Source organism: Artemia franciscana, chromosome 19 (genome assembly GCF_032884065.1).
Source record: "Artemia franciscana chromosome 19, ASM3288406v1, whole genome shotgun sequence".
In the NCBI taxonomy this organism is placed as follows: Eukaryota; Metazoa; Arthropoda; class Branchiopoda; order Anostraca; family Artemiidae; genus Artemia; species Artemia franciscana.
The window spans coordinates 29,537,088-29,554,561 of NC_088881.1; the positions used below are offsets into that span (position 1 = coordinate 29,537,088).

At 34.8% G+C, this 17,474-nt stretch overlaps 2 protein-coding genes across 2 annotated transcripts in view; both read right to left on the reverse strand.

Moving 5' to 3' along the window:
• The window catches only part of LOC136039533 (WD repeat domain phosphoinositide-interacting protein 3-like), a 475,762-nt gene that overhangs the window by 153,407 nt on the left and 304,881 nt on the right, over nt 1-17,474 (reverse strand). The window lies entirely within an intron of this gene.
• Nucleotides 5,328-6,770, reverse strand: LOC136039627 (histidine--tRNA ligase-like). The gene has a single exon (XM_065723524.1). The coding sequence runs from the start codon at nt 6,768-6,770 to the stop codon at nt 5,328-5,330; it is 1,443 nt and encodes a 480-aa protein (XP_065579596.1).

Consider the following 17,474-nt stretch of genomic DNA (forward strand, 5'->3'; position numbering starts at 1 on the left):
AATAGAATATATAATACTGTGAATATGAACAGGTTCACGGATAGTTTGAATTCCTTTGACTTGTCCATGGTTTTGGATTGTCAGGATGTTAATTCAGCCACAAATGGTTTTACACAGGGACTGAGTGATCTTATCAGTTCAACCTTTCCGGTTCGTAAATCAAACCGAAAAACTACCCATATACGCCCCTGGATGTCTAATAGCCTGATAATCTCTTCATACCGAAAAAATGACCTATATAAGTTAGCTTGCAAAACCAGTAGCGTTATTGACCTGACTAATTATAAAAAAGACAAAAATTTATATACAAAACTTGTCCGGTAAGCAAAAAAAAAATTATTATCATTCGAAAATCTCTCATTGCAAAGGGAACTTGCAAAAAATTTGGTCAACAATAAATGAAATTCTTTCAAAAAAAAAAGAAATTCAAGATCTGTAACTCATAACCTTAAGGACATCAATGGCAGATTAATTGACCCAAGTTCAGTACCGGATGCTTTTAATAGTTATTTCATTTCACTAATATTCTAAATGCTTACTCCTGTTCCTTCTCCCAGTCAGTACAACCTAGCAAGAATCCTGGATCCATGTTTTTCTCTCCGACTGATCGTAAAGAGGTGCTTCAAGCTATCAAATGTCACTCTAATAGTAGTACACCTGACTTATTTGGCACAAGTAATAAGCTTCTTAGGACCGTATCTTCCTATGTTCGTGAACCCATTGTGCAAATAGCAAACCTGTCTATGACCAATGGAGTCTTCCCAGAAATATTTAAATCAGCAATTGTTTTCCCGATTCATAAAAAAGGCGATCCGTCTGAGATAAGCAATTATCGTCCAATCTCACTTCTCCCAGTTATATCTAAAGTGTTCGAGAGAATTATATTCCGACGTCTTTCTCCCTTTTTATTTGGGATTCATTCTTCAGATTCGTTAATTTCTCCTCATCAATATGGCTTCCGTTCCAAATTTTCAACTGCTCATGCACTAATAGACGCCACACAGTTTATACGTTCCCAACTTGCCCTTAAAAATACTGTTTTGGGCTTGTTTCTGGACTTTTCTAAGGCCTTTGATATGGTTGATCATAGTTTTCTATTAAGTAAACTCAACAATTTAGGGATTCGTGGAGTTCCATTCTCATGGTTTGGCTCTTATCTCTCTGGTAGAGTACAGAGTGTGAGTCTGGGTGGGTTAAATTCACATCCCCTATCTGTCCGAAGGGGCGTCCCACAAGACTCTGTTCTTGGTCTAATACTTTTCCTTCTTTATATTAATGATTTAGTTACGGACCTGAGTCCATCAGCGCACTCAGTACTTTTTGCTGACGATAGCAACTTTTTCATCACCGGTCCTAATTTACCATCCGTCGTCGCCTCTACTCAAACCCTTCTGAATATAGTACAGGAGTGGTGTCTAGTTAACTACATGACCATTAACATCAAGAAAAGTCAGGTTGTATTATTTCGAAACCCTTACAAAAAAATGAAGCTAAGCAAGTATTTGGCCTAAAATATTCTACCAGTCTCCTCCCAGAGGTCCAAGTTGCCAAGCTTCTTGGTGTCCACATAGACTCCTCCCTATCATTTGCAACACACGTGTCCTACATCAGAGCCATAATTTTGCAACAGGTAAGTATGGTTAATCGTGCGAATTATATTTTTCCTCCCGATATCCTTGTCAACCTTTATTACTCTTTTATTTACCCATATATCTCATACTGTGGATCTGTTTGGGGCAACACTTTCCCTTCAGTTACCAATAAATAAAGTCTGCCCAAAACCGTACCATCAAAGCAATTTTTTGGCTGCCCCGACTATATCCCAACCAGGACTTATACTCCAATTTTGGTATTATCCCTTTTGAACAAATCATCAAAAAATCAAATCTATACCTTGCATACTCCGCTTGCCATAAAAATCTGCCTCCTCAATTATCATCTTATTTCAATATTAATAATTCTGAAGGCCTCTGTCTCCGTTCATCCAACCGTTCCTTCATTGTCCACAAGTGTGTCTCTAGTTCCACCCAGCGATCCCCCATTTATAAATCTATACTTCAATGGAATATAATACCCTCCAGTGTCGAGGTACTAAAATTTTGATGTTATAACTCTGTAAATTCTTATTCAATTTGCTTTAGTTACCCATGTTTTCTCTTTTCTTTTTTTCTCTCTTCTCCATTTTCAATTTTTTGTGGTTATGGTCCTCAACAAGTTTGCTTCCAGGATCTTTATTATTATTGGTGTTATATTCTAGTTTTATTTGAATAAATTGAATTGAATTGAAAACCATCATTCAAAACCATTAGAGAGTGCAGGATTTAATAACTAAAAGCTTTGGTTATCCTTTTCCGATCTCTCGGCTATACTTACATTGAATTTTTCAACATTTTCGTAGACAACCCTCGCCTGAAAACTCCTTAGTGGAAAATATACTTTCATACCCGTATAATATTGATTTCAGTGTCCTACGAATAAAATGTTCTAAAAATGTTTTGCATTTGTTTATTAATAAGAAATGTATGATAACATAAAAATTGTTTTCTTCCTCTTTAGATTTCTTCTTCTACTTATAGCTGTTGAGAACAACTAATGGTGGTAGATCATCTGAATTCCCTGTATATTGATCTTGGTGTGCAAAGTCAGAGTCACATTTTCTGCACTATTATTCAACTTCATTCTTATTGTATCTTTTTGTTAAGTCAACAATACTGTTTTAGTTCATATTGTAGAATTCACGTGTTTCAATTTGCTTATTTGTAGTAATATTACATACAGTGTTTTCAAATGGAGAATCACATTCTGTAATAGCCAAATAAAAATCAGTAGGTTTATGATCATAGTAGCCATTATCTTCACAAAGATGTAATAGAAACCAAATTTCCTTGATTCTTTCTCCCAAAACAATTTAAAACCACGACGATACCAGTCTCTCAGAATTTAACTGAAATCTCGTTTAGGGTTCTTTCCATTCATACCGGCATAGGTATTTTCCCACTGATCATATTTATCATAGTGACAACTGAAGCATAGGAATCCTCTTGCGTTAGAGTCACAAATATCTTTAAGACAGGAGTTACGATCTTTGATTTGTACTGCATATCCTCACAATTCACACAAATTTTAGAATCTACACTTTTTATCATATCCGTCAATTTTTGTACGATTTTCACAGGATGACCAGCTGCCAAGAGTATACATACATAGTAGACATGTATAGAACATTTTTGTCAGTTTCGACACTCACCACCAAAATGAAACTGACTTGCGATCGATAAAGAGAGTTTTTCCAGTTCTAAATCGAGTGACATCAAAAAACCTGGTTTGACAGGATCATCCAAATTCTTGATTTATTTATTATTCTCATGGAAAAATCATTTGGATGGATTCTTAAATCATCATTGATTTCCTAAGATAGCTTTCAAAAGCAAATCACAATTTTTTTTTTTTTCAAATAATATGTCAATAAATTTAGTAAATGTGTTTGGCCCACAATCTAAAAGTTTCACACAATAGTCCAAAGATGGAGAATCATTTCTTGTTATACCATGAAGCATTCTTTGAAAAATAGTTCCCTCTGAAGATACATCTATAGAAAATCATTATCTAGAACTAGATATTTTCCCTTAGTGACAAAATTATGCATGCATTTTTGTTTCTCCAATTCATCCTTTTTTAAATCCTAACCTGCCTCACAGCTGAATGCACACTAACTAAGATTCTTTCTATTCCAAGAATATTCCTAGAGCAACGGTAACCTACTAACAATATCCAAGGATAAAAACAATTTCGATTTCGAAAATTTTTACGGCACTTGGTACCAAGTGAGATATAGCGATCACAAGTTCTGTCGATCTATCTGTCGGTCTTTCGGTCTATCCCGGTTTTGCTACTTTAGGCCCTTTAAGGTAAGCTATGACGATGAAATTCGGTAGGCATAACAGGGACTGGACCACACTAAATTAGGAATAGTCTTTTCACTGATTTTACCATCTGGTGGAGGGAGTGGGGGCCGGTTAATTCGGAAAAAACTGAAAAAATGAAGTATTTTTAACCTGCGAATGAGTAATCTTAATGAAATTTGATGTTTGAAAGGATATGGTGTCTCAGAGCTCTTAGTCTCAGGATCTGGTGACATTGGCGGAGTTGGAGGGGGGGACCTGAAATCTTAGAAAACGCTTAGAGTGGAGGAATCGAGATGACACGTGGTGGGAAAAATTAGGAGTAGTCCTAGACACGTGATTAACATAACTGGAATGGATCTGCTCTGTTTGGGGGAGTGGGGGGGGGGGTAATTGTGAAATATTTGAAAAATGAGGTATTTTTAACTTACGAAGGAGTGATCGGATGTTAATGCAACTTGAAGTTCGGAAGGATATCGTGTATCAGAGCTCTTATTTCAAAGCCTGACTGGATCCAGTGACATTGGGGGGAATTGAGGGAGGAACCTAAGTTTTGGAAAACGCTTAGTGTAGGGATCGGACTGAAACTTGGTGGGAAAATAAGCACAAGTCCTAGATACGTGATTTACATAACCAGAAAGAAGCTTCTCTTTTCGGGGGAGTTGGGAGAGGAGGGTTAATTCTGAAAAATAAAAAATAAGGTTATTTTGACTTATGAAGGAGTGATCGGATCTGAATGAAAATTGATGTTTGGAAGGATATCACGTCACAGGACTCTTATTTCAAATCCCGGCCGGATGCGGTGACATTAGGTGAAGTTGGAGGGGGTGACATTATGTGGATTGTGGTGAGTTGGAGGGGAAATCAGAAATTTTGGAAAACGCTTATAAATGTCGTAGATTCGTGATTGATGTAACCGGACTTGATCCGCTCTCTTTGGAGGAGTTAGGTGGAGGGTTCAGTGCTTTGGCGAGTTTCGTGCTTCTGGACGTTGTAGGACAATGAAAATTGGTAGGCGTGTCAGGGATCTGCACAAATTGACTTGAAAAGGTGTCTTCCCAAAGGGCTTAATGCATTCTGATATTGAGAAGGACCTTGTGACTCAGAGCTCTTATTTTAAATCCCGGCAAGCAATCTCTTGATTCTTAGAATTTTGCTAAAGCTCATACCATATGAGCTCTTAGCTCTCCTGACCTCTTCACAAGTGCCGTATGAGCTCTTAGCTCTTGTTATTACATATATACAACAATATATCACTCAGTTTTACTTACTGATACAACTTATTGTCTTTAATATATTTCATTATTGCGTTTAAAGAAGTTTGCAGTCTAAATATCCGATTTTAAAATAGATGCATTCACTATGAACTCTGAATCGTTACTCTTTTTTAATCTGGTATTATATGAGAATAAAATAAAATCCACTTCATAATTTGTTTAGTCTTTCTGTTATTTTTTCGATTAGTCTTTCCCGTGGGATTTTTTCTTCTTCTCTTGTGGCAATGTTTCTAACTGTCACAACATTTTTTTCGATTTCTGAGTTACCAATAACTATTGCCAGAGGAATCTGATTTTTTTCACCATATTGCAGCTGCAATAGAATATTTGGATTTGCTTTGTAAAGAATTTCTGCGTTGATGTTTGCTTCTCTTAGCTCAGTAACAATTTTCATTTTTGGCTCTAAGAGATTCTTCTGGGTAGAACAAACAAGAACTTGAGTTTCAGTTGTGCGAGGCTTTGTAGCAGCATTAGCTTCCAAATATGCAAAAATACGTTCTACTCCTATGCTCACTCCAACACATGGAACTGGTTTACCTTTCGGATCAAACACCCCTACGAGGTTATCATACCGACCTCCACCTGCAACACTTCCAATCCCAACATTTTTTCCGTTTTCCACCACCGTGGCCTTTAGAACTGCTTCATAAATCACACCAGTGTAGTAGTCAAGCCCGCGGGCTAAACTCAGATCGAACACTACATTTTGAGAAACATTCAAGAAGTCGCAATACTGCAGTAACAGCTTCATTTCTTCTAATCCCTGCTTACTGCTAGTTGATCTTCTTAACTCTTCATTATCTAAAAGCTCATCTATTAGCTCTTTACCTCCATTCAACTTGACGTATTTTCCTATTTTGTCAGCAACTTCTTCAGCAATCCCTTTCTGTTCAGTTATTTCTTTCCTAACTTCCTCCCAAGGGCTTTTATCGAGTTTATCAACAGACGAACAAACTGTCCTAAACTTATCCACTGGGACTCCACTGACGTCAAATATTCCATCTAGTATAAGTCTGTGATTTATTTTAATTGTGAAATCTGGCAATCCTAATGCCTTGAGAATACTGGCAATAATTGCAACGCATTCTGAATCAGCTATCATCGTATCATATTCGCCAGCTATATCAAAATCACACTGATAAAATTCTCTGAATTTACCTCTAATCATAGCTGGATTATCTCTTCTATACACTTTGGAAATTTGGTACCTTTTGAAATTGGTTATTTTGTTCATAGCAAGGTATCTAGCAAAAGGTACAGTCAAATCATATCTCAAGCTCAGCTTTTCACCTCCCTGATCTTCTAAGTTATATATCAGCTTTGACTCCTCACCATACTTTCCAGTCAGAATTTCTTTCAACTCAAAAACTGGGGTGTCTATGCAAGGAGCACCAAATCGTTTGAAAATTGCCTTAATTTTTTCAAATACAGGATCTCTGAGACTCATTTGATGGGGTTTGTGATCACGGGTTCCTTTTGGTGTTTTCACAACCAGTTTTGCGAATTGAGCAATATTTGTATCTCCTTTTGGCTCACCTTTTTGAAAATCTTCAACGCTTCCTTTCTCATCAAATTTTTCCTGCGACTCCATAGCCTCGGTGGCTGTTTTGAGATCGTTTTTTTTATTAGTATAAAAGTATTTTCTAATGCCAGCAACACAAATGACACCCACAATTGTGGTTCCAATTAGTATTTTTTTTATACTATACATATTCGTTACTTTTTATCAAGTGGTTGATGCATCCGGAATCACAAGTAATATAGTGAAAATGACGTATAGTGAACTATGATATTCAGACACAACATGACGTCACTTTGAGGGTACTGCCATGATGAATGCAAAAGAATAATGTAGATCGAAGATGTCAACCGTTCTCTAATGAGCCTTTTTCAAAGAAACTAACATTTAAAAAGATATTTCCTGTTCCTAAAAGTTGGTGCTTTAAACAGTGAGCTGACTAGGTTTTTGATTAAATTCTTTGCATTTTTATATATAAATAAAATCTGGTTTGTTGAATTATCAATATTTTTTATTGCGTTGTTTGTAATGTCTTCAATGTCCTTGTATTATTTTGTGTTCTTTTTTTTTCTTTTTCTGGAGTACCTTATAGCTAAGGCTGTTAAGCTACTTTTCAAACAATACTGAGAAATCTACGAGACAAAAACCAGTGTGCACTTCTTTTGACTGCCGTTTGGCAACACTAATCCATCAAATAGGAGTATTTTTTTCAATATATTGATAATGCAAATTAACTTTTTGTTTTTAAATATTCCTATTTCTTATATGCCTTTGATTGTTTTTCCTCCTTTTGTTATAGTTATAGACTGTAATAAATCCATAAGTTTATTATTACATATTCAAAAACAAACAAATAAATCAAACAACAATTTCGCGCTGGAGATAACCTTGGAGGGTTTTTGTTCACGCGAAAGCCCACGTAACAACTTACCTATTAATTCGCCTGTTTATTTAAACATCATCTATTTAATTACAACTATTATAAATAAACTATAGCCTATACACAAGAAAAAAGTATATAAATCAGTAACTGAATTAAAAATAATATAAGAAAAATAATAATAATAACAAATTCAATCTCCAATACTCCCTCCTCTTCTTCCCACCCTTGCCTTTCAACCCCACCTTTTTCCCTGCCCATCCTGCCCTTATCTCTCCAGCTCTTATTCCTCTCCAACCCACCCTAACAGCCATAATAAAATTGAACGATTTCCCCCCAAAATAATAATCTTTTAAATTCTTTTTAAACTGAAGTAGGAGTTCCACCACCCTACTGCTCAATGGTAGCTGATTCTATCCAGATAAATCAAGATGTTTCATTGGAAATGAATACCTGGTACCACAACTCAAATCAACAACTATATTATCACTTGGCCTAGTTCCAAAATTATGCAGGTCACTATTAATCTGATAAAACTTTTAAAAACATCAGGGGTTAAACCATTCATACACTGGAACATAAGTAATATTCTATTATGTGACATATTTTTCATTATGTGGTAGTTCTTCGTATTCACTATTTGCTTTTAAAATGCTCAGACATGATTTGGTTAATTTTTTAAGCTAACATCATATCAAAGTAATTTTGTTTAGTAATTTTTAGTAATTTCTCTCAGATTTTTCAATTTTATCTCTTTGGTTTGTCTTATAAAACCTTAAACATCTGTTAAATTTTTTCTACGACTACTACAACTGCTAGTAATACTTTCCCCAAATAACTTCTTTGCCCAACCAAATACTACTACTACTGCTGTTCCTACAAGTGCTGCTACTACTTCTACTGCTACTACTTTTCCAAATAACTTATTTGCCAGATAAATACTGCTACCCCTACTATTACTACTTCTACTTTCCCCAAATAACTTCTTTCTCCAAATAAATACTACAGCTACTACTACTACTACTTTCCAGTGCCTTTGCAGTGGAACTGGAAGTGTCTGACTAAAGCTCCACATAGCTAACCTTGCGTTTTTCCAAGGTTTTATTATCTATTACTAATTTCTCTCATACTCTTCAATTTTATCTCAGTGGGTTGTTTTATAAAACCTTGAAGATATCCTATAGTTTTCTACTACTACTACTAATGTTAATACTACTGCTGCTACTACTACTCCTACTTTTACTACTACTACTGATTATGTCATGGGAACATGTTTTCACTTGCCTTTCTCCCCAAACTCAAAAATTTCTATAATTCTAGTTTAGATACTTTTTATATATTTCTAAAGTGCTGAGAGATAGACCGGTAAAAACATCAGAATCGACTTTAGAGGATAGATAATGTCATGGATAGATGTTTTTGGCTTCCCCCTTTTCCTAGAACTCAAAAATTTCAAAAATTCTAGTTTAGATACTTTCTAAATTTTTCTAAAGCGCTGAGAGACAGGCCAATAAAACATCAGACTTAACTTTATATGACACATTATATCATAAGAAGATGTTCTAATTCTCCCCCTCTTTTCCCAACTCAAAATTTTAAAAATTCTAGTTTAGATACTTTTTAAGTATCTCTAAAATATGTTTCAACAACATTACTAAACCCACTGAGAGTTAGACCATTAAATACATCAGAATCGACTTCAGAGGACAAATTATGTCATAAGGGACGATTTTTTAAATTCCTCCTCCTCCCCCAGCTCAATTTTTTTGTAATTCTAGTTTGGATACCTTTTTAAATGTTTCTATGGTGCTGAAAGAAAACATTAGAATCGACTTTCAAGGATAGATTATGTCATGGGACGATGTTTTTGACTTCCCTCTTCTCCACCAAATGAAAATTAAAAAAAAATTCATGTTTTGGTTATTTTTAAATTTCTCTAAAGTGCTCCGAGATACGCCATTACAAACATCAGAATTGACTTTAGATAAAAAATTATGTCAAAGAAGAAGTTTTTGAATTCCCCCTTCTACCCCAACTCAAAAATTTCCAAAATTCTAGTTTAGATACTTTTTAATTATTTCTAAAGCGCTGAGAGATAGACCAGTAAAAACATCAGAATCGATTTTAGAGGATAGATTATGTCATGGAAAGATATTTTTGACTTCCCCCTTCTCCCCAACTAAGAAATTTCCAAAATTCTGGTTTAAATACTTTCAATTTTTCAAAACCGCGGAGAGATTGACCAGTAAAAACATCAGAGTCGACTTTAGAGGACAAATTATGTCATGGGAATATGTTTTAATTCCCCCTCTTACCCAACCTCAAAAATTTCTAAAATTCCGATTTAAATATTTCTAAAATATTTTAGATAACATTTCTAAATTCGCTCAGAAGTAGATCAGTAAAAACATCAGAATCGGCTTTAGAGGATAAATTATAGCATGGATAGATTTTTATGCTTCCCCCTTATCCCTCAACTCAAAAATTTCTAAAATTCTTGTATTCTAGTTGTCTACGTCCTCACGTAGGTCTTACTGGAAAACCCTATGTTGGACTTGTCAAGACACTTAAACAAACCTTAGAGACTGCAAAGTCAAAGTGACCATCAGTTTTCTGAATTATTTCGAGCTTTCTGACTCAAGAAACTCCTTTATAAGCTGGCTGATTTCCTCAGCTACCATACCTGGAGTGGATAGTTTTTTTTTCTAAGCTCATCACTAGGAGTTTTTTCGAGAAACCTTGCAGAGCTGCTAACATTGACAATCCAAGTCTGTGACATCAAAATTGGTAATAAAATAATACACACATTCAAATTACTGAAAATTAGTTAGTCTTAATTTTGTTCTATGCTTGCTTGCCAAATCGTTCAGTGGCCAACTTCTGTTTTTTTTTTGCTTATAGTGTATCCCGCATAAATATATTGCCTGTGAAATGCTATGTGTGATTGCCTATATTGAATTTACTGCTTGTATAATAATTTTTTTTCTCATCCCCCCTGTAATCCTGGCCATGGAGCCTTTCGAGGGGAACTATGTGTATTGTAATTCGATTTTGAATTGTATTTTGTATTGGGTTCTATTTAATATTAATAAACTTCTCTCTCTCTCTCTCTCTCTCTCTCTCTCTCTCTCTCTCTCTCTCTTTCTCTCTCTCTCTCTCTCTCTCTCTCTCTCTCCTCTCTCTCCTCTCTCTCTCTCTCCTCTCTCTCTCTCTCCTCTCTCTCTCTCTCTCTCTCTCTCTCTCTCTCTCTCTCTCTCTCTCTCTCTCTCTCTCCTCTCTCTCTCTCTCTCTCTCTCCTCTCTCTCTCTCTCTCTCTCTCTCTCTCTCTATCTATCTAAGACTTACATAATTCCGCTATTTCATACTCTAGTATATGACTTATAAGTGAGAAGTACTTTCTGTCTCCAACTGAATCAGGATACATTCCCCCTATGTGTCTCTGACTTTAAAAAGATTCGGATTCATCGCTATCACACCTTAGAAAAAACCTTACTCACCTGTTTCAAACTCTAGTGTGCCACTTATGAGCTGATAGCAGCGTCTCTGTTGGACCGAATCTTGATAAATTCCCATTTCATATGTATCAAACTCTAGAATATCTCGGATTTTTTTTCTCAGAGTTTGGTAAAACCTAATTCATTCATTTCAGAGGCGATTATACCATATCTAGTGTATAATGTCTTCAAAACAGAGTGTATAACATTTTGTACCATATATTTGATTAAAAGACATGTATGTTCTTCGAGCTTGGTGTAAAACAGAGTACAAAAAAAATTTGAAGCACACATTTGATTCTAAGAAACTGATCTTCACTAAGCTTTTTTGCCAAACAGAGTACAAAACATTTTGAACCACACATTTGACTCAAAGAAGTGTATCTTCATCGAGCTTTGTGCAAAACGGAGTAAAAAACATTTTGAACGACCTTTTTTGAAAATTCTAGTCCAAAAATTTCTAAGTTTGAAAAATTTAAGTCCTGGAGTCTGAAATGGGTGAATTGGGTTTTTAACTATTCCTTTTAGAGTTACAGACATATGAACTTGGCAAACAACTAATGACAGCACAACTGATATTTCAAATGGATCTGGGTACCTGCTGCAAACCTAAAGTCAAACGTTGTTTCAAATAACTTCATTCAAGTTTGGGTCATTCAGGCTACCTTTGCGTTGCGCACTACGCTAAATGAAGTTCACCTATTTCAGACTCTAGTATACCACTTACGAACTGGTAGTAGTTTCTGTGTCTGACTGAATCTAGATATATTCCCACATGGGATGTTTCTAATTCTAACAAAATCCGGTTCATCTCTCTCAGACTTTTGTAAAAACCTAATTCAACTATTTCAGACTCTAGTATACCACTTGTGAGCTCGTAATAGTGTCTGTATCTGACTGAATTTTAGATAATTTTCACTTCATATGTCTCTAACTCTAAAAGAGAAACCGATTTATCTCTCTCAGACTTTAGTAAAAACATACTTCACTTGTTTCAGACTAGTATACCACTTTCAAGCTTGAAGTAGTGACCGTGTCACTAACTCTAAAAAGAATCTGATTCATCGCCCTCAGACTTTACTAAAAAGCTAATTCACCTACTTCAGACTCTGGTAGACTACGTATGAGCTGGTAATAGTGCCTGTGTTTGACTTAAACTTGAAGATTTCCAACTATCTGTCTTTAACTCTAAATTGCATCCAATTCATCTCCCTCCATTTTTGGGAAAGACCTAACTCATCTATTTCAGATTCTAGATTATCACTTTTTAGCTGGTAACAGTGTCTTTGTTTGACCAACACCATATCATATATCAATAACCATTGTTGGGACAGCCGATGAGTTAATTTCTTTTCCTAATAGATTTATATTTCTACGTTGTTTAATATGTTTATGTCTAGTTAAAAAGTTATTTATTTATTCTGTGTCGTTTCCCAAATAACGGGTCATCGAGTCTTTTAGGATATTGCTTTTATTATGTTAATCATGTAAATAAAAGGAAGTTGTGCTGAATCATGGTAAATTCCCACTTTATGTGTCTCTAATATTAAAAAGAATTCAATTCATATAGCTCAGACTTTGGTGAAAATTCTAATTCGTTTATTTCAGACTCTAGTATATCAATGGTGAATTGTTAGTAGTGGCTTTGTCTGGCTGAATCCTGATGAGTTCCATCTTCATTAGACTAACTCCAAAAAAATACGATTCTTTCGTCCCAGACCTTTGTAAAAACGTAATTCACTTATTTCAGACTCTAGTGTACCACTTATGAGTTGGTAGTAGTGTCTTTATCTCGAAATGGCTGGCTAGTTGCCTTTTACCTTGGGTAGGCTTTTGGTCCGTCAATTAAATCTACTTAGGAATTGGTGCTATGGTCTGTATTTTGAAAACTTAGGAAAACTTAAGACATGCTAGTCAGGCTAGTCTTTAAGGCCAGATATATATATATATATATATATACATATATATATATATATATATATATATATATATATATATATATATATATATATATATATATTTATATATATATATATAAAGAAAAAAAGCCGCCGAGACCCAGCTATATATATATATATATATATATATATATATATATATATATATATATATATATATATATATATATATATATATATATATATATATATATATATATATATATATATATATATATATATATATATATATATATATATATATATATATATGCATAGCTGGGTGTTGGCGGCTTCTTTTCTTTTTTAGTTTTTTAGTTTTAGTTCTTATTTTAGTTTCTTCCATTTTCTTTTTTAGTTTTATTTTTTATTTTTCTCTTTCTTTTTTCTTTTTAAGTTTTATTTACTTTTTTATCTTATTTAGGTTTTTAGTTTTTGTTAGTTTTAATTTTTATTTTTTATTTTTATTTTGTTTTCGTCTTTTTGTCTTTTATTCTAGTTGTTGTTTTTTTAGTTTTTTCTTTTTAGCTTTTTATTTTTTTAGTTTTTTTCTTTTCTATTTTTTTCTATTTTTTAGTTTCTTCCTTTTTTGCGTTTTTTTCGTTTTTTTTTAGTTTTTGACCTTTTTTAATTCTCATTTTTTATTTCTTTTCTCTTAGTCTTTGTATTATATCTTGTTTTTCTTTTTCTTTAGTTTTTGTCTCCTTTTTTATTTTATTTTTTTTAGTTTTTCCTTTTTTAGTTTTTCCTTATTTTTGGTTTTTTCTTTTCGTTTTGTTTTTTCTTTTTTAGTTTCTTCTTTTCTTTTTTTTTTCTTTTTTAGTTTTCTTTTTTTATTTTTTTTATTTTTATTTTCTTAGTTTATTTATTTTTTTTTTTATTTTTTCAGTTTCCTTTTAGTTTTTTTCATTTATTCAGTTTTTTTATAGATTTATATATTGACGTCATACTTAGTGACAGACAGACGGAATACACTACATTTATAAGTTTCTTGAACATTTGTTACTACCAGAAATTGAGTCGAATTGTGATTTTACGCCTTTTCAATTTGACTTTCGGAAAAGTTTCGGTTGCTCCCATGCACATCATGTTTTAAGCCGACTCATGAAAGATGCCGTAAAAGCTAAAATGTCTTTAAACTGTCTTACTGTTGATATTTCTGGAGCTTTCGACAATATTGTGCACACTCAGGCTCTATTTTCCCTTGCGTCTTCAGGTGTTAATCCTTCCGTGCTAAGTTTATTGTCTTCTTGGTATTCAAAGTTTAAAATTCAAGTTACCTGGAATGGCCAAATATCTGACCCTGTAAAATTTAATAAGGGAGTTCGGCAAGGTGCCGTGTTGTCTCCTAGTATATTTAAATGCGTGCTTGCATGGTGCCTGCGTCCCCTTAGAAGTTCTGTTTTTTACGGTAATACTGGTTTGTCTTATATTGCATATGCAGATGACGTTCTTCTTGTTGCCCGAACTCGCCGTAGATTGCTTTCTAATTTTACTGTATTAACCAATGAACTATCTAAGATTGGACTGTCATTTAATGCGTCTAAATGCGAGTTTAGTTGTTTTAATAGCCCTTATGCGGTCGCTCCATTCGTTACTGGGACTGCAGTTCTGCCATGCTATTCTTTAGTTAGTTGGCTTGGTCTGTGTTTTGGCCCAACACTTTCCACTACCTGTTCATCCCTAGTAAATCAAGCCGTGAAAAACCTACGCATCGCTTACGGAAAAATATCCCCAAACAAAAGCCGTTACAACCGCAACGGTTTGTGCATGATTTATAACGCTTATTGCGCCCCTGTGCTTTTGTTTTTATCAGGCATGGCTCATCTGTTTCGTAAGAAAGATCGACATACTCTACGTACGGCTTATTTCAGATATTGCAAATTCCTCCTCCGGCTTCCTAGATGGCACCGAAACAAAAAAATAATTGCTCGATTTGGTTTAGTAGATGTGCCTTCTCGGATTCGGTCTTCCAGTGATGATTTATGTAAAAAGACTGTCAACTTTATTCACGTTTATGACCCTCTGCAGCCTTTTTTCAATATTGATACTGGTTGATTAGTCCATGTTGTCTTTTGTTAGTTTGAATTTTGTTTTTCTTCGCTGTTCATCGTATTTGTTTTGTTTATTTATTTATTTATAATACTCCGTTCTTTGTTTTTTTTATACTTTACGGGTAATAAAGTTCATTCATTCATTCATTATATATATAGACTAGCTGTTAGGGTGGCACTTCGTGCCACTGAAACACATAGTTGGTGGGGGCGCTTTGCCCCCCCCAAAAAAAAAAAACCCAATGCGCGCAAGTCGTTACGCTCCATAATAGTTACGCGCCATTGTAGTTGTGTCCCTGTGTCCCACCTTTGAATATAGATTTATATCTATCTATATAAAAATAAGTTGTCTGTGTGTGTGTGGGTCTGTCGAGTGACGTCATGTTCGTGTGTCGACTGACGTCATGTTTTTGACTGACAAAATTACAGACCGGGACATCGGGACACAAATGACGACCGGGACACCGGGACATAGGGAATATTTATGACGATCGGGACGCTCAAAGAGAAAGAAACCGGGACACAAGGAATGTTCGATTAGCAATCACCATCAACAAAGCACCGGGACACAAATGACGACCGGGACACAGGGAGTATAATACAGGGATGTATACAGGGAGTATACAGACATATATATATATATATATATATATATATATATATATATATATATATATATATATATATATATATATATATATATATATATATATATATATATATATATATATATCATGAAAAGAGAAATCACCAATGCTACAGCACAAAAAAAAAAAAAAAAAAAAAAAGAGACAGAAGGAGAAAAGGAAGACTGTTTTCCTAAATTAGTGATTAATATAGACCAGCACTTGAATGAGGCCTTAACCCTACTCATCCATACAATCACATAGGTCAAACAGCAATATATATATATATATATATATATATATATATATATATATATATATATATATGTACAAGCTGTTTGGGTGGCGCTTCGCGCCATCCCAACGCCTAGTTGGTTGGGGGGCTTCGCCCCCCCAAGCCCCCCGCGCGCGTAATCCGTTACACGCCATATTAGTTACGCGCCATTGTAGTCGTGTCCCTGTGTCCTACCTGTGAATATATATATATATATATATATATATATATATATATATATATATATATATATATATATATATATATATATATATATATATATATATATATATAGATATATATATATATAAATAAGTTGTCTGTCAGTCTGTGGATCAGGTGACGTCATGTTTCTGTGTCGGCTGACGTCATGAAGTTAGTTGTCGTCATTTTTGCTATGACGGTGACGTCATTAAAGATATTTAAGACATGCGTTCAGGGAAAAATGTTTAATTGTAAAATGACTGAAGAACCTACAATGGCAACAGCCGAGGAAGCTGCTCAAAGAGTCTATGCCAAAAAACTTGCTGCTGATAGAGAAAGTAAGAAAAGAAAGCGTGCCGAGGAATCACAAGAACAGCAAGAAAACAGGCCTGCAGCTGATAGAGAAAGTAAGAGAAGAAAACGTGCCGAGGAATCACAAGAACAGCAAGAAAACAGGCTTGCGGCTAAAGAACGCAAAACCGCGCAGTTAGATGAAAATCCACCTGGAGAGTGAGAGTCAAAACATATCAAAACTGAAAATGATAGCGATGATGATTGGGTTTGGGATTTTGACTTGGATAAGGTCATCAATGCCTACCAGATTTAAGTTAAAAAACAAAGGTTCGGCGATATGTACTTCATAGTGACGCTGAAAAATAAAGAAGAAAAAAAAAAACTGAAAAAATGTAAAAAACTAAAAAAAACTAAAAAGAAAAAAACACTCAAAGATAAATTACAGACCGGGACACAAATGACGACCGACACAGAGGGAATATAAATGACGACCGGGAACCTCAAAGAAAAATTACAGACTGGGACACCCGGACACAAATCACGACCGGGAATATAAATGACGACCGGGACACAGGGACACAACTACAACGGGGACACCGGGGGCACAGGCAGGATATTTAATTGACGACTGAGACACAGGGATTGTTTGAATATAAATTACAGACCGGGACACCAGGACACAAATGACGACCGGGACACTGGGACACAGGGAATATAAATGACGACCGGGACACTCAAAAAGAAATTATAAACTGGGACACCAGGACACAAATGACGACCGGGACACTTGGAATATAAATGCTATTTATATGCACAGACAATGGGACAGCGAAGAATGTTGTATATTCGCATGTTTTACGTAGTTAAAAATATATATTTATATCTATCTCTATTCACAGGTGGGACACAGGGACACAGCTACAATGGCGCGTAACTAATATGGCGCGTAACGACTTACGCGCGCGGGGGGGCTTGGGGGGGCGCGAAGCGCCCAACCAACTAGGTGTTGGGGT